Source organism: Macaca nemestrina, chromosome 13, assembly GCF_043159975.1.
Source record: "Macaca nemestrina isolate mMacNem1 chromosome 13, mMacNem.hap1, whole genome shotgun sequence".
NCBI lineage: Eukaryota > Metazoa > Chordata > Mammalia > Primates > Cercopithecidae > Macaca > Macaca nemestrina.
Window position 1 is genome coordinate 25,366,913 of NC_092137.1, and position 18,767 is coordinate 25,385,679.

At 44.5% G+C, this 18,767-nt stretch overlaps 1 protein-coding gene across 44 annotated transcripts in view; it reads right to left on the reverse strand.

Annotated features, from left to right (window-relative positions):
• The window catches only part of LOC105479800 (dystrobrevin beta), a 311,471-nt gene that overhangs the window by 6,620 nt on the left and 286,084 nt on the right, over nucleotides 1-18,767 (reverse strand). For 17 of the 44 annotated variants that reach the window (XM_071076350.1, XM_071076349.1, XM_071076348.1 and 14 more), the window contains 2 exons: nucleotides 4,196-4,355; nucleotides 3,285-3,374 (listed from right to left, as the gene is read on the reverse strand). In XM_071076350.1, coding sequence (XP_070932451.1) covers nucleotides 3,285-3,374; nucleotides 4,196-4,355 — 250 coding nt within the window. Of the gene's footprint in view, nucleotides 1-2,048; nucleotides 3,148-3,284; nucleotides 3,375-4,195; nucleotides 4,356-18,767 lie in introns of those variants that run through there. The other 27 variants (XM_071076312.1, XM_071076313.1, XM_071076325.1 and 24 more) reach the window with 5 other exon arrangements.

The following is an 18,767-nucleotide window of genomic DNA, read 5'->3' on the forward strand; positions in this document are numbered from 1 at the left end:
CTTGGGAGGAAACTCTAGCTAACAGCTCCTGGCTGCAGGCCTCCGAGGGTGCTTCAGCTCACCAGTCTGCACTTGTGTGGCCCACGCCCCAGCACTGTTGAATAGGAGCCCGTGAGCCCAGAGCCACAAGGAGCAGTGCAGTCACATCACTCACTTTCCTGACCGGGGTGGGGGGCGTGCGGTGTGGGGTTGCGTGCCTCCGTTCTGTGCCTGTCTGCCCTCAGCTGGTGATGACCAGGGAGACATCTAATGTCTTGCATTCAGGTTTAAGAAAGTGACCATACAATATATGGTGGGGGAATACCTAGATTAATATGGGGTTCTGTAAAAAAAAAAAAAAAAAAAATCCGGATGTTTTAGCTGATGATAAACTTAAAATGACCGCACAGCGCAAAGTGGCTATGTGGGAAGCGCTAATGCTGTCTAAGGTGCTTTTCCAGGGGCCACTCAAGAGGGTCACAGATGCCTTGTGCTCTGCAGGGACAAGATCCCCTGTGATGGACAGCAGGGGCCCAGCCCTGGGCGTGCACTTTGAATAGGAGCCTTGGAAAATGGCCACATCCTGGTGTGGTCAAGCAGGCTGGTAAGAGAAAACCATGTCACGCTTGGAAAGGCTGAAGGAATTGGGTGTAGCAGTCTACAGAGAACACTAGGAAGGGTTATCATCTGCCATCCAACCCGTGACAGGTGAGTCTGCAGAGGAGGGACTGAGCTTGTCCTGGGTGGCTTTGGAGGACAGGGATAAGTCAATTACAGAAAGGCAGATTTTGGCTCCCCACTGAGGAAGAACTTTCCAGTGATTAGAGTTGATCATGAATGAGCTCACTGGAAATATTCAGAGGACTGTTTTATTGGGTGGCAAGTTAGATTAAATGACTTCTAACATCCTTTCCAATTTTCTTCTTTTTCTTTTTTTTTGAGATGGAGTTTTGCTCTTGTTGCCCAGGCTGGAGTGCAGCGGCGCAATCTCGGCTCATGCAACCTCTGCATCCCAGGTTCAAGTGATTTTCCTGCCTCAGCCTCCCGAGTAGCTGGGATTACAGGCATGCACCACCACATCCGGTTAATTTTGTATTTTCAGTAGAGATGGGGTTTCACCCTGTTGGTCAGGCTGGTCTTGAACTCCTGACCTCAGGTGATCCATCTGCCTCAGCCTACCAAAGTGCTAAAATTACAGGTGTGAGCCACTGTGCCTGGCCTCGATCCTTTCCAATTCTAGGATTCCATTATCTGTGAAAAAACTTTATAAAGATGAGGAGTACAAGCTATGTACATACAGTATGCATATACTGTATAGACTATATGTAAAGATAATCCAAGTATGTCCTCTCATTGGAACAAAAACCTGTCAAGTCACTGTCAAGGAGATAGTAAAAACGTGTTGGTGTTGGGCGAAGCTGTTCTATTCATTGAGAAATTGGTACCCTCACATGTAAAGGGAGTTTATGTCTGCATGTTAGAGGGATACCATGCCATGTGTGGCTTTGGTCCACATCTACCTGCAGGCTTCAGTGACTGAAAGAACATCAGGGAAAGGGGCCTCTGGGACTCTGGGTTTGATGTCTTGTCCTGGAGGGGAGTAAGATCTCTGGCTTAATGCTCTGAAGACCCAAGTTCTAGGACCAGCTTTCCCCCTTCAAGCTGCACGACCTTAGGCAGACTTTTCTGATAAGCATATGCAACATTTCTAAAGTAAGGGACTGGACAATGTGCTCTCTAAGGCACCTTCCAAATTACACTACATAATTTTGTTGAAACCATTCTTTCCTACTATGAGACACTGCTGAGTATTCCTATAACCTTTAAATTTTTGTGAAGCTATTTGGTCTCTATGTGCTTTATGCTTAATGGTATTTAATGACCTCTCACCCCAGCACGATGAACGCAGAAGCCACTTATTTTGCATAAACTCTAATAAGTGGCCATGAAGTACAAGTGTAGTTAATTTCCATGGCCCGAAATTCCCTAAGAAATTTCCTCTAAAAGTGGGATTTCTGGCATCTGTGGGGAGCTGTATTAGGGAAAGTGCCTTCTAATCACCTGTGAGGTCATCCCAAAGGCTGTCACCTCTTCTGTTCATGGGTACAGAGGGGGGCCATGCTTCTGACGGGGGTTGAGAAAGTGCTAGAATGGAGAGGGTGGTGCCATCAAACCAGAGAAGCAGCGTCTGACCTTCACTGGCTGGAAAGAGTAGCCTGGGCCACACACTCACTTTGGTCTGTATGAAAATAGGCAGACTTGAGAGCAGAGCTGGGGGCTCTGTCCAGTCCCATGACAACCCGAAACATGTGAGCTTTCTCCTACGAAGGGCTGAAAAATACCCAAGGCTTGCCTTCCCTAAGAGTGTTTGAATAAATCTATGTGTTTGAATGGCCCGTGGAAAAACTGCTTTATCTTTTTATTTAATAGCCCTGTTAAGCTACTTCAAGGTATTTAAAAGCACTACATTAGGTGGAAAGAAACAAAAGAGAACCATCAGTGTGAGTGACCTACAGCACTTAGGAAGGGAAACCATTAGTTTAACAGAAAACACGGAAACCCCACTGCTGTGAAATCGTTAGTGACTCTCTGGCCCCTACGTAACTGGCAGAGTCATGGGGATTCCTGGAGATAGGATGATATGTGAATGGCCTTTAATTTTCTCTCTCTTTCCTGGGTTTTATGTAAGGTAAAGGTCTTTGGGAAGTCACTGATGTGGCGAGGTGATGGAGAGACTGAGAAAGAAGTCACAGATGAGCTGAGCACGAGGAGTGGAAGAGGCGACAGACTCAGGTCATGAACTTCAGGTGAAATCAGAGCCTGGTCATGGACAAAAGGAGGGAATAGGCTTCAAAACCAAATCAAACAGGAGAGAGCAGAAAGGCAGCAGGGGAAGGTCCAGAGCTTTCCTGGCTGATTCGGCTCCAGACTTCCAGGGAAGCTTCAGAATGAGGCGGTCGGTCAGGCCTAGGGAGAGAGCGGCTGTGGACAAAGCACAGATAGAAGACAGGGTAAGTAGGAAGGGGGCCTGCCTGCACTGAAAGGTCTGAATTTCTCCAAGTTCAGCTTGCTCCACAAGATGCACTCCTGAGATAGCCTGAATGTGAAACCGCCCCTATGCAATCCTGTGTGACAGAGGCTCTCTGGGCGGAGACATCCAATGTGTTCCTAGAAGGCAAAGTTGGGTGGTGAAATGGGGTGGTGCAAGCTGGGTGGTGAGGTTCTGCCAGAGCTGGCGAGGAAGTGAGAAGGGCGTGGGCGAGGCAGGGGAGGCCGGGAAGCCAGGTGGGAGCTCTGGGTTTCACCTGAATGGAGCTCCTTCACCAGGGATGACATGGTGTTGGTGATGGAGTCAGCTGCCACCAGCAGGTCATTGCGGAGGTTTCTCCTCGTACCTGAGGAGAGGCAGAGCAGATGGGGATGCCAGGGGGGGTGAGCATGGAGAAGAGACGGCTGAGCAAACGCCTCCATTCTGCCAGGCCGGAGGACACAGGTGTGGAATACCTAAGGGGAGATGGGGCTGCAGCAGCTCCACCCACTCCCAGCCACACCGGGGGCAGGAGGCACCAGCCCACTGGTCCCTCTCCCTCTGCCCTCTCTACCTAGGGAGCAGCATCCTGTCAATTCCACGCTTTGCCATCACCACACAATCCAGAGCTGGGTTCCAGAATAAGCATTCCACCGAGGTCTTCCTCAGCCTTGTGGGGGCGGGGCTCTACTCTCCACAACCACCACCACCACCTCCCCTTCTCACCTCCAGCCCCAGCAGGACTTCCCTCTGAATCCCCACCCAACTACTTAATACTGCTGGTCACCAGCTCCTCCGATGACTGTGGCAATGGCGTGCACACTATGCTGTCAGCACGGTCCCAGTTACAGTGCCTGTTACAGTCCCTTCTAGGCCAGGGAATTATTCCATCCAATTCCTCTGGAGGAGACGAAGCTCAAAGGACAAAGCACTTCCCATAATCCAGAAAAAAGGGCAGAGAACCCCAGGAGGCCCGTTCTTGGCACACATCGGAAGCCTGCAGCTCTCCTGCTGGAGACCAGCCAGTCTCATGAGAAGGGGCCAGCACCTGACTTATTTACACTGTCTGTCAAAATCTGATCATTCAAGCCAAGAGCACAAAAGAGAAATGGAAAAACCTCAGCAGGAATCTTGTCCATGTTTGCAGATCCCTTCAGCTCCCTGCTGAACTCTGCTCCAGAAACTCACCTTGTGCAAAGGCCTCCTGCACGTCTCCCCCAACTCCGCTCAGTGAGTCCTGCGGACAGTGGGTGGGGGTGGAGCCGGCAGACGTGGAGCGCACTGGCATGGGCATCGGCCGGCCGCCTCCATGGGTGGGCGATGTATGTGGTGACCCTGTGGCCTGAGCCTGGAGATTCAAAGAGAGAAAATATGTTATCTCAAGTACCTGACCTCTTTGAGGAAGAAAGAAAGTACTTTTTCTCTGTCAACCGGAGCCAGCCAGCGGGCCTCAGTTCAGTGGTACAAGATCATACTTGAAAGGAAGGAGTCAGGCTGCTTCCAAGACTGGAGAGAGGAAGAAAAGGAAAAAAGGAAGGGGTCGTGCAGGGCAGGAAGAAAGAACATCATAGGAAGAGACCAAGAATGGGAGGGAAAGAAGAGGCTGGCACAGAGTGGTGGAGGACTCTCAGGAAGACAGGGTGAGCATATAGCTGGGCCAGGGCTCTAGAAGGGCTTGGCTAGCGGGGCAGGAAGTAACATGCAAACAGCTTTCATTTTGTTTGCAAACACATTCATGCACACGTTCTCATTTGGACCACCCCACCCACCCCCGGCAACCTGTGAGTGGAAAGGACATACGTGTGTGTGAGTGTGTGTGTATGTATATATTTATATATGTATATGCTTCTTTTTTGGAGACAGAGTCTTGCTTTGTTGCCCAGGTGGAGTGCAGTGGTGCAATCTCAGCTCACTGTAACCTCCGCCTCCCAGGTTCAAGAGATTCTCCTGCTTCAGCCTCCTGAGTAGCTGGGACTACAAGCGTGCACCACCATGCTGGGCTAATTTTTTGTATTTTTAGTAGACACTGAGTTTCAACATGTTGCCCAGGTTGGTCTTTAACTCCTGAGTTCAGGCAATCTGCTTGCCTTGGCCTCCCAAAGTGCTAGGATTACAGGTGTGAGCCACCACACCTAGTCAGGGTGTATATTTTTATATCCATTTTATAGAAGGAAAAGAAAGCATTGTGTCAGGCAACACAGCTTGCCAGTGGGAGGCACGGGAAGAACCCCTTGACTCCAAGAGTGGCAGTGTGCACTCTGCAGGCTGCGCCCCCACTCCCCCAGGGCATGCTCTGAGCATGTGGGGAGCTTGGCTGCAGGCTGCAAGCGGGGCCATCGGGCCAGTCACGCCACACGCACTGCACACACACAGCGAGGCTGTCTGGGGCCATCCCGCAGGGACGAGGTGAAAAGGACACGTAGTAAACAGAAACTGAGCTTTCCTTGGGAGGCCCTGGTACAGTTGTGGAGAAAGTTTGGAGCAATGGGATAAAATAAATAAAAGGAGAAAACGAATCAAGGGCTGCTCACTGAGATGTGGGCTCTGGAGCTCTTCAGCACAACATGAACTGAGTGTGACAGGTGGACTAGGGTTTTCTGTGGAAGCAAAACTGGAAAAAATATAAGCCAAAGTGTGAGAGTGAGTTCAAATGAAGATAGTTATCCTTCTGGGGAGCTAGCTCAGAAACCCCACATACAAACAGAATTGGCCCTGAACAGGTGGACAGGCTGGACACACCATACCCTACTGCAGTGCTTCAACCGTGTGGCCACCAAACTCAACAGAAATGGATTGTTTTCTGTGGTTCTTACTTTGAATCATTTGTGTGTGTATGTGTGTGTGTGTGTGTGTGTGTGTGTGTGTGTATGTGTGTGTATTTCAAGAAGTTAAAAAAATACAGAAAACTAAAAAGTACAACATAATTAACCACCCCAAATTGGTAACTTCATATCGTGTCAAATGTATTTCAACCTAAAAATATTGCAGATAAATCTGAAGACTGCTTTGACCACCAGTTCTTTCCTGTTCCAGTTCTTTCCTCTCCTCCCTTCAGAGGCAACCATTATCAAAGATTTTGGTGTGAAACTTTTAACCTATATGTGCATATATAGCTATGAATAATAAATGGTATTTCATGCTTTTAAATTTTGCATGAATGGTATTGTACTGCTCATATCACTTTGCAATTTGCTTTAATCACTTAGCATGCTTTCTGAGATCTTTCCATGATATAAATAAACATGAACTAAATCAAAATGGATCATAGTAACTATAAGAGCTAAAACTAAAATGGATCATAGTAACTATAAGGGCTAAAATTATAAAACTTCTCTAAGAAAACACCCAAACCATGATATGTAAAAACAAAACAAAACAGATAAACTGGCTTTTGAAATTTTAAACTTTTTCTTTTTCTTTTTTTTGAGATGGAGTTTCACTTTTTCACCCAGGCTGGAGTGAAGTGGCACGATTTTGGCTCACTGCAACCTCCGTCCCCTGGGGTCAACCGATTCTCCTGCCTCAGCCTCCAGAGTAGCTGGGATTACAGGTGCGTGCATGCCACCATGCCTGGCTATTCTTGTATTTTTAGTAGAGACAGGGTTTCACCATCTTGGCCAGGCTGGCCTCGAACTCCTGACCTCAGGTGATCCACCTGCCTCGGCCTCCCAAAGTGCTAGCATTACAGGTGTGAGCCACTGAGCCCGGCCAAACCTCTGCTTTTCAAAAGACATCATTAAACAACATATGGACAAATCAATTCAGAATGAATCAATAACTTAAACATAGGAGCTGAAATTATAACATTCTTAGAAGAAAACATAGGGGGAAGGATTTATAATCTTAGATTAGGCAATGACTCTTTTTTTTTTTTTTGAGATGGATTCTCGCTCTGTCACCCAGGCTGGAGTGCAGTGGCGCTACCTCGGTTCACTGCAAGCTCTGCCTCCCGGGTTCATGCCATTCGCCTGCCTCAGCCTCCCGAGTAGCTGGCACTACAGGTGCCCGCCACCACGCCTGGCTAATTTTTTGTATTTTTCGTAGAGATGGGGTTTCACCAGGTTAGCCAGGATGGTCTCGATCTCCTGACCTCGTGATCCGCCTGCCTCGACCTCCCAAAGTGCTGGGATTACAGGCGTGAGCCACTGCACCCAGCCTAGGCAATGACTTTTTAGATATGACATCAAAAGCCCAAGCTATGAAAGAAAAACTAGATACACTGAATATTATCAAAAGTAAAACTTTTGTGCTTTGAAGAATACCATCAAGAAAGTGAAAGTCAACCCCCAGAAAGGGAGAAAATGTTTGCAAATTATATATGATACATGATCTATATATAAAATATATAAAGAACTCCTCTTACAACTCAATAATAAAAGGATAAATAATATTGTAAAATGGGCAAAGGATCTGCAGAGACATTCCTCCAAAGATATATAAATGTCCAATAAGTACATGGAAAGATGCTCAACATTATTAGGGAAATGCAAATCAAAACTACAATGAGACACCACTGCACACCCACAAGGATGGCTATAATAAAAAAGACAGGTAGTAACAAGTGTTGGCAAGGATGTGAAGAAATTAGAACCCTAATACACTGCTGATAGAAATGTAAAATGGCCATAGGATAGGCCACAAAACAAGTCTCAGTAAATTTAAGAAAACCAAAATTATATCAAGTACTCTATCAGACCACATTAGAATAAAATTGGAAATCAACTCCAAAAGGAACCCTCAAAACCATGCAAATACATGGAAATTAAATAATCTGCTCCTGAATGATGGTTGGATCAACAATGAAATCAAGATGGAAATTTAAAAATTATTTGAACTGAATAATAGTGACAGAATCTATCAAAACCTCTGGGATATGGAAAAAGCAGTGCTAAGAGGAAAGTTCACAGCATTAAATGCCTGCATCAAAAAGTCTGAAAGAGCACAGACAATCTAAGGTCACACCTCACAGAACTGGAGAAACAAGAACAATTCAAGCCAAAACCCAGCAGAAGAGAAATAACAAACCCAGCAGAAGAGCAGAACTAAATGAAACTGAAACACACACATACAAAACAATACAAAAGATAAATGAAACAAGCCAGGCACGGTGGCTCACGCCTGTAATCCCAGCACTTTGGGAGGCCAAGGTGGGTGGATCACTTGGGGTCAGGAGTTCGAGACCAGTGTGGGTAACATGGTGAAACCCCATCTCTACTGAAAAAACAAAAATTAGCAGGGTATGGTGGTGCACGCCTGTAATCCCAGCTACTCGGGAGGCTGAGGCAGGAGAATCTCTTGAACCCAGGAGGTGGAGGCTGCAGTGAGCTGAGATCACACCACTGCACACCAGGCTGGGCAACAAAGCGAGACTCCGTCTCAAAAATGAACGAACGAATGAGTGAATGAAACCAAAAGCTGGTTCTTTGAAAAGATAAACAAAATTGGTAGACCATTAGCAAGATTAACCAAGAAAAGAAGAGAGTAGATCCAAATAAGCTAAATTAGAAATGAAACAAGAGATACTACTACTGATACCACAGAAATGCAACACATTTAAAGCTACTATGAACACTTTTACATGCATAAACTAGAAAACCTAGAGGAGATGGATAAATTCCTGAAAATATACAACTCTCCTAGATTAAACCAGGAAGATACAGAATCTCTGAATAGACCAATAACAAGCAGCGAGATTGAAATGGTAATAAAAAAATTGCCAACAAAACACAGTCCAGGACCAGATGGATTCACAGCTGAACTCTTTCAGACACTCAAAGAAGAATTGGTACCAATCCTATTGACACTATTCCAAAAGATAGAAAAAGAGGGAATCCTGCGTAAATCATTCTGTGAAGCCAGTATCACCCTAATACCAAAACCAGGGAAGGACATAAAACAAGAAAGCTACAGACCAATATCCCTGATGCACAAATCCTCGACAAAATACTAGTGAACCAAATCCAACAGCATATCAAAAAGATAATCCACCATGATCAAGTGGGTTCCATACCAGGGATGCAGGGATGGTTTAACATATGTAAGTCAATGAATGTGATATACCACATAAACAGAATCAAAAACAAAAATCACATGATCGCTTCAATAAATGCAGAAAAAGCATTCGACAAAATCCAACATCCCTTTATGATTAAAACCCTCAGCAAAGCTGGCATAGAAGGGACATACCTTAATGTAATAAAAGCCATCTATGACAAACCCACAGCCAATATTATACAGAACAGGGGAAAGTTGAGAGCATTCCCCCTGAGAACTGGAACAAGACAAGGATGCCCACTTTCACCACTTCTATTCAACATAGTACTGGAAGTCCTAGCCAGAGCAATCAGACAAGGGAAAGAAACAAAGGGCATCCAAATCGGTAAAGAGGAAGTCAAACTGTCACTGTTTGCTGATTATATGATTGTATACCTAGAAAATTCTAAAGACTCATCCAAAAAGCCCCTAGAACTGGCAAATGAATTCAGCAAAGTTTCAGGATACAAAATTATTATACACAAATCAGTAGCTCTGCTATATATCAACAGCGACCAAGCTGAGAATCAAATCAAGAACTCAACCCCTTTCAGAATACCTGCAAAATAAAATAAAAATACAATAAAATAAAGTAAAATAAAATACTTAGGAATACACTTAACCAAGGACATGAAAGACCTCTGTAAGGAAAACTATCAAACCTGCTGAAATAAATCACGGATGAGACAAACAAATGGAAACACATCCCATGCTCATGGATGGGTAGAGTCAATATTGTGAAAATAATCATACTGCCAAAAGCAATCTACAAATTCAATGCAATTCCAATCAAAATACCACTGTCATTCCTCACATAACTAGAAAAAACAATCCTTAAATTCATATGGAACCAAAAAAGAACCCACATAGCCACAACAAGACTAAGCAAAAAGAATAAATCTGGAGGCATCACATTACTTAACTTCAAACTATACTATAAGGCCTCAGTCACCAGAACAGCATGGTACTGGTATAAAAATAGGCACATCCAATGGAACACAACAGGGAACCCAGAAATAAAGCCAAATACACCCAACTGATCTTTGACAAAGCAAACAAAAACAAAAAATGGGGAAATGACACCCTACTTAACAAATGATGCTGAGATAATTGGTAAGACATGTAGAAGAATGAAACTGGATCCTCATCTCTTACCTTATACAAAAATCAACTCAGGATGGATCAAAGACTTAAATCTAAGACCTGAAAACATAAAGATACTAGAAGATAACATCGGAAAAACCCTTCTAGACAATGGCTTAGGCAAAGACTTCATGACCAAGAACACAAAAGCAAATGCGACCAAGATAAATAGATGGGACTTAACTAAACTAAATAGCTTCTGCACAGCAAAAGAAATAATCAGCAGAGTTAACAAACAACCCACAGAGTGGGAAAAAATCTTCACAAACTATACATCTGACACAGGACTAATATCCAGAATCTACAAAGAAAACAAATCAGCAAGAAAAAAACAATTCTATAGAAAAGTGGGCTAAAGGACATGAATAGAAAATTCTCAAAAGATGATATACAAATGGTCAACAGGTATATGGGAAAATGCTCCAGTTACTAATTATCAGGGAAATGCAAATCAAAATTACAATGCAATACCACCTCACTCTTACAACAATGGCAATAAAAAACTCAAAAAATAATAGATGTTGGTGTGGATGCAGTGAAAAAGGAACACTTTCATACTGTTGGTGGGAATGTAAACTAGTACAACTACTATGAAAAACAGTGTGGTGATTCCTTAAAGAACTAAAAGTAGATCTACTGTTTGATCCAGCAATCCCATTACTAGGTATCTACCCACAGGGAAGTAAGTCATTATACAAAAAAGATACTTGCATACACATGTTTATAGCAGCACAATTTGCAATTGCAATTGCAAAAATACGGAACCAGCCCAAATGCCCATCAATCAATGAGTGGGTAAAGAAAATGGGATATATACACCATGGAATACTAGTTAGCCATAAAAAGGAATGAAATAATGGCATTCACAACAACCTGGATGGAACTGGAGACTATTTTTCTAAGTGAAGTAACTCAGGAATAGAAAATCAAACATTGTACATTCTCACTCATATGTGGGAGCTAAGCTATGAGGACACAAAGGCCTAAGAATGATACATTGGACTTTGGGGACTCGGGGAAAGGGTGGGGTGTGGCAAGGGATAAAAGACTACACACTGGGTACGATGTACACTGCTTGGATGATGGGTGCACCAAAATCTCAGAAATCACCACTAACAAACTTATGCATGTAACCAAATACTACCTGTTCCCCAAAAACCTATTGAAATAAAAAAACTTAAAAATTTTAAAAAGTTTATGTATCACATAATATGTATACATATATAAATCACATTATACATATTTACAAATATATACACATAAATATATCAATCATAATATACATGTATATTTGTGTACATAAATATATAAATCACGATATATACATAAATATAAATATACATAAATCTGTATTTATGTATATTTAAATATTTATATAGGTCTCTCTAACCACATCAGCATCAGAGTTTCTAGCAATAGCAAATATTCAAAATCTATGTGACAAAATCATGATTAAACAAATTAATACATGAATAAATCATTGCAACTGATTTGTAGGTATTTCTCACATAATTGATAAAGGTACTTCCAGTGAGCAAAGAAGCTAGATAAAAATTTATGTTGTGAAGAAAGCACTACAGATGGAATTTGCATTCTTATTTCAGCATTTTCTTTGAGTAAATAAATTAATCCTACTGAATCTTAGTTTTCTCTTACATAATATGGAATATTATAAAAGGATTAATAGACAGTGTAAGTTTAAAAAATGTAGCCCAGAATTATATATAAGAAGCCCTAATTAAATATTCCCTCCCTCCTTCTTGAAGACTGGTGCTAGGATGGTTCATAATTGCAAAAATACAGCCCAAATGCCCATCAATCAATGCGTGGATAAAGAAAATGTGGTAAATGCATACCATGGAATACTACTCAGTCATAAAAAGGAACAAAACAATGGCATTCATAGCAACCTGGATGGAACTGGAGACCATTATTCTAAGTGAAGCGACTCAGGAGTGGAAAACCAAACACTGTATGTTCTTATCCACAAGTGGGAGCTAAGCTATGAGAATGCAAAGGCGTACGAATGATACACTGGTCTGCAATCCCAGCACTTTGGGAGGCCAAGATGCATGGATCACTTGAGGACAGGAGTTCGAGACCAGCCTGGCCAACATGGTGAACCCTCATCTCTACTAAAAATACAAAAATTAGCCAGATGTGGTGGTTCATGTCTGTAATCCCAGCTACTTGCAAGGCTGAGGCAGGAGAATCACTTGAACCCAGGAGGTGGAGGTTGCAGGGAGCTGAGATTGTGTCACTGCACTCCAGTCTAGGTGACAAAGCAAGACCCTGTCTCAGGAAAAAAAAAAAAAAAAAAGAATGATACACTGGACTTTTGGGACTTGAGGGAAAGGGCGGGAGGGGGGTGAGGGATAAAAGACTACACATTGGGTACAGTATACACTGCTTGGGTGATGAGTGTACCAAAATCTCAGAAATCACTAGAGAACTTATCCATGTAACCAAACCCCGCCCCTGTGTTCCCCCAAAACCTACTGAAATTTAAAAAAAGGAACTTAAAAAAAAAAAAAGACTGGTGCTAGGGATAGCTCTTGTGACCATTCTGCAGTATCGTTAATGTTCTTTTTTCCTAACATTAAAACCTCAATCTGAGCACTGTTTTGTCTCCCTCACTACTTTTCCTATTACCACCTTCCAATCCTTCACTGTCATGTATTTGTAGACTGCGATTCTAGGAAAATCTCAACAATTTCTGAATTGAATATAAGTTAAAAGGGATAAATTTGTCTTGAGATTTTAGATAACTTAATTTCTTTAAGCCATCTATGGAATAAAGATCAAATGTCACCCCCCCAGCCCCTCCCCACCCCCACAAAGTAAAACAGTACAGCTGCTTTGGACAGACTGGCAGCAATTCCATTCATAGGTATATAGCCATGAGACATGAAAACATGTCCACACAAAAATCTGAACCCAAATGTTCATAGCAGCGTTATTCGACATAGCCAAAAAGTCAAAACCACTCAAATGTCCATTAATTCGGGAGGCCAAGGGAGAATTGCTTGAATCTGGGAGGCAGAGGTTGCAGTGAGCTGAGATTACACCACTGCACTCCAGCCTGGGCGACAGAAAGACACTCCACTCCGTCTCAAAAAAAAAAAAAAAAAAAAAGAAAACATTATGCTACATGCAAGAAGCCAGTCACAGAAGACCACATATTGTATGATTCTATTTATATAAAATGTCCAGAATAGGCAAATCTCAGGGCACAGGAAGTGGGATAAGAATCTCTGAGGGCTGGTTTCAGAGTTTGCCTGGAAAAGCCTAGATTAAGTGACCAGTTCAGACAGAGTGGGAACTCAAGATAGAAATTAAATCCACTTAAAGAAAAAGAATGGGCCGGGCCCAGTGGCTCATGCCTGTAATCCTAGCACTTTGGAAGGCCAATGTGGGTGCATCACCTGAGGTCAGGAGTTCGAGACCAGCCTGGCCAACATGGCGAAACCCTGTCTCTACTAAAAATACAAAAATTAGCTGGGCGTGGTGGCGCATGCCTGTAATCCCAGCTACTCGGGAGGCTGATGCAGGAGAATCACTTGAACCCAGGAGGTGGAGTTTGCAGTGAGCCGAAATGCTGCCGCTGCCCTCTAGCCTGGGCGACAGAGTGAGACTCTATCTCAAAAAAAAAAAAAAAAAAAAAAAAAAAAAAAGTATGACCTCTGAAATGCTAACACACTTCACTGTAAGACAGATGGCCAAGCCAGCATTAAACATATGGCAATAACTCAGGAATCTCCCTCTGTATGATCTGGGCCCGGCACCATGGCCTGAGGACCGCACTTCAGAGTCACAGGACCCAGGTTAACATCCAGGCTGCTTCGTAACAGAATGACACTGAACCTTTGCAAATACTTTGATATTGAAATGATGATGGGGGATGAGACAAAAGGGGTAGGCAGGGTAGCCAGCCACATGTGTCTAAAGCTCTAGCATCTGGAAGTGAAACCTCCTGCCCACCATCAGCCTGGAAATAATCAGACCTTCTTCCTGGGATCATCGCCCAGGACATGCCTTCTGAGGAAGATAAAAACCAGATTCTAGAAGTTGTGTTTGTCCAGAGCAGTTGAAAGAGAAAAGCTACAACTTCTGGGCAGGTGTTATTTCTCCATGGGTCTTATGCCCCAGCCCTTGGCATTAGGATCATACTGGATGAAAATGAAGCCAGGAAAGAGCTGTCAGGGCCCTCCGTGAATTCTGGTGTGGGTAGGGTAATACCAGTTTGCAATCCTGGGTGGGTCAGAGGCAGAAGTGATAGCCCACCAGTATGCACCAGCTTTTGCCAGGCCTGAGGCTGAGGGTTCAGGAAGCCCGGAGACTGGAGCTGATCTTGGATGAGGTATACATCATGCAAGGGATGTCAACCAACTCTGTTCCTTGGTGGTTTTGACAAGAAAGCAAAAGTGTGGGCCTGTCCACACTCGACTCTGTTGATGGGACCGTGCTCTCTCTTGCCATTCTCTCTGCTGGGAGTGCTACTCTCCCCCATGCTGTCTGACTGGCTCCTGCTGGTCCCCTGGGCATCAATCTCACTGCCATCTCCTCTGGGATGAGACAATGTCTTTCTGAGATGCTCCCACGGAACCTTGTGTGTCTCTATCACAGCACTATCTCGCTTCTTAAATTCCATCCTCTGAATCCCTGTGCTTAGCACTGGTAAATTCTTAATAAACACTTGTTAAATGACAATGAAGGGCATCACATTTTTGGCCCTTTTTCTTCTGTCATGAAAAGTGGAAAAGAACAGGAAAAGGGCTAGAGCAGGTAGTAATCTCCAGGGAGTAATACATCTATCAGTCGTCAGTGAATCTTTTCTTTTTTGAGACGGAGTCTCACTCTGTCACCAGGCTGGAGTGTGGTGGCATGATCTTGGCTCACTGCAACCTCCACCTCCCAGGTTCAGATGATTCTCCTACCTCAGTCTCTTGAGTAGCTGGGACTACAGGCGTGTGCCACCACGCCCAGCTAATTTTTATATTTTTAGTAGAGATGGGGTTTCACCATGTTGGCCAGTATGGTCTCAATCTCTTGGCCTCATGATCTACCTGCCTTGGCCTCTCAAAGTGCTGAGATTACAGGTGTGAGCCACTGAGCCTGACTTTTTTTTTTTTTTTGAGACAGGATCTTGCTCTGTCTCCCACACTGGAGTGCAGTGGTGTGATCTCGGCTCACTGCAACCTCCGCCTCCTGGGTTCAAGCAATTCTCGTGCCTCAGCCTCCTGAGTAGCTGGGATTACAGACGTAAACCACCACATCTGGCTAATTTTTTGTATTTTTAGTAGAGACAGAGTTTTGCCATGTTGGCCAGGCTGGTCTTAAACTCCTGTCCTTATGTGATCTGCCCACCTCAGCCTCCCAAAGTGCTGGGATTACAGGAGTGCTGGGCCCAGCTAACCAGTGAGTCTTTATGTGAGATACTTTAACTAGATAAGCAAATGTGGTCACCAGACCTCTAAGATGGCCCCAAGTGACCCTCCCCTGCACTCATATTCGGGTGTAGTCTCCTCCCCCTCGATGTGGGCTGGGCCTACTGACTCGCTGCTAATGAATCAGACAAGTGGGATATCACTTCCAAGGAGAGGTTATAGAAGACTCTCTCTTCCTTGCTCTCACTCTCTCCTGCTTCCTTGTCCTGGTGACGGCAGCTGCCATTCTGTGAGCTGCCCTGGGAATGGGCCCTGTGGCAGGACCAATGGTGGCTTTCAGCCATCAGCCAGCACCAAACTGAGGCCCTGAGTCCAAGGAACCATGAGGAGCTGAGTCCTGTCAAGAGCCACGTGCTGCTGGGCCTTGAGGTGACAACGCCTTGATGGCAGCCTTGTGCGAGACACTGAACTGAGGGGTCCGGGAAGACGGCAGCTGGGTTGCTGTGAGGTAATCCATACTTGTTATTTATTAGTAAACACGTGTTCTCCCAAGCAGCTACATTTTGGGGTGCGTTGTTGTATAGCAACAGCTAACTCATATGCTAAGGTTAAATTTTAAAAATACATTATTAGATCAATCCCATATGATGACATCTGATGAAAGAGAGCGGGTGGATGAATTCTGACATATGCGAGACCAGAACCAGAGGCCCTCAGAGGAACAAGCCAAAGAGCCCAGGAAAGAGGCCTCCAGATGAGACGGGAGGCAGGGATATACAATCGAGAAAAAAACTTCTCTGATTTGGGAATGTGCAGAGGGCCCTGAGTACATCAGCCTGTTCTGACACCAGAAGACTCACCTCTTCACTTTGTCAGTCACGACCGGGGCCTAGAGGCATTTCTCAGCTGCAAACTCATTGACCCTGAAGAACAGGGAAAGCTGCAGGCTCTCTGGCTCTTACCACATCCCAGGTGGGCACTGAGGAGGCAGCGTGCTTCAGTGAAAAGGGCACAGAGTGAGATTTTGGGAGATTTGGGCTCTTCTTTTGATTCTGTAGCACATGCATTTTAAGTTTTCTGGGGCTCAGTCTTATTTGTAAACTGAGGGAACTCAACTGGATAAAAACTGTATTTTTCAGATATAAAATTCTGTGACCTCTGATCTTCGCTAAGTTAACCTCATCTCAGACATGGCAAGAACCAACACTCTGCTTCAGTTCTGACCATTCTGGCCGTGAGGAATGCTCTTCTGGGGTCCCAGCAGCATCTTGGTCACGTCATGGCATATTCTGCTTTTAATTTTCCTTCTCACGAGTGGAGTCAGTACCATAGCTGCTGGCCACTGAGGCCTTGTGCAGATGATGCTGATGAGGAGGTGTAGGGAGAAGGCTACTCTGTAGAAGATGGAACTATCTCAGGAACGAGTTTGAAATAAGGTCCTTCTAACTAAATAAGCACAAACTAGAGTGTGTGGCGCACATGCAGTCTGAGAAGCCTTCTGTGCACAGCAACATTCCTGACGTGCTGACAATCACCTCTGAATCTGGCTGGAGTTTGTTCATTCTGTTTACTTGATAGGCACAGGCCAGACAGAACACACTAAAAATCAAGATGGAGCACTGCACTGTGCAAATGCACCTCGTCTCAAAAGCACAGATGGGCTTTATGTTCAGAGAGGCAGGCTCTTCTCCATGGAGACTGCTGAACACTCGCTCAGTGTGAACCAGTCTAGAATACGTGGCACAGTGGGAGACTTGGGGGGGGGCATCACAGTTGGCACCCTGAGATTACAGGAAACCTGAGAAACACCTAGAAATCTGCAAAGGTAGAGGAACTAGTCAGGTGGCTCGAAGGATGGGGATGTGCTGTCCAATGATGGGAACAAAAGACTCTTGTGCCTTTGGGTTTCAGCTGCCAGGAGAGGGCAATTCACCTGGAGAAGCAAGGGAAGCTCTGCAATGTGCTACTCAGTGTTTTAAGGTTTCCTGATACAAGGACAGTGGAATCTTGTTGTAGTACAAGCTGTAACAAAGGCTTGAGTCCAGTGCAGGCCAATCATGTGTCTAACCAATAACTAAACACAATAAATGCCCTGTGACTCAGGTTCTCTCAATAAAGAGGTCCCTTGTATAACAGTTGGAAACAATTCTGTTGCAAATGTAGAGCCAGTGAAACATTACAATCTGATAAGCTCTCTAGACTGCTGGCTCTTCATTTTCAAATCAGCAAAGACCCTGAGAACCCGAGAAAGCTCTGCGTCATGTTCCAAGAAAAGTGTTCAGAAATTACAAATTCAGAGGGTTCATGACCCCAGCAAACTAGCTTGTTTTAGTCCAACACTCATTTTTCATTTCAGGAGGCTGAGGTCAAGAGCGGTCACAAGGTCACCACAAAATCAGTAGATAGGCTAGGACTGGTCCCTGGGTCTGCTAATTGCCTCAAACTGCTAGGAGAAAAGTAAGCAAGTAAGCATATTAGGATCACAGCACAATGTTTCTGACACTAAAAGGAACACGGATCAGTCAAGACTTCTGACAATTGACCCTAACCATGATTTTCCAGGGGATAGTCGATTTCATTCCCAGCAAGGAAATGTGAGAATGGAGAATACAGGGATTATGAAAATCTCTTATCTATAAAACCAATCTCATATTGGAGACAAAACAGGTACAGAAAATGCCAGAGAAGGTGCCCTGAGGACACGGGGATCCTTCACCAGCTCTGCATCTGAGCACAGAGGCAGGGACTCACATGCTGTGGCAGAGAGAACTGGCCAGGAGACCAGCTGCACAGAGAGAAAAGCGCTGTCTTTAGTAGGAAAATGATACTGCACTGTTCTTGGCCATGCTTGGGTGGCCCCAGCAGGATGCCTGGCACATAGTAGGGGCTCCAAAAATAGGACTTCCCTTCTTTCTTTTTCCTCATGGAACAGGGAAGAATTTTTAATCCTCCTGGTACACATTATAGTCAGGTAAACAAGGCCAGAGAGCCTTGTGGCAAAAAGCCTGACTTTAAGAGTTAATGCCCTCTGCAGAGCATTCATAACGGCATCCCCCTCCACACGCACACGCAACTAAAACTTGGAGCTAAGTTGTTATCATGGTAACAGAATGGAAGACACTTTAGTCTCCATTTCTATCTCCCTGACTCATGGACACCTGCCAGGTAGCAGATGGCCTGTGTGGACAATTACCTTC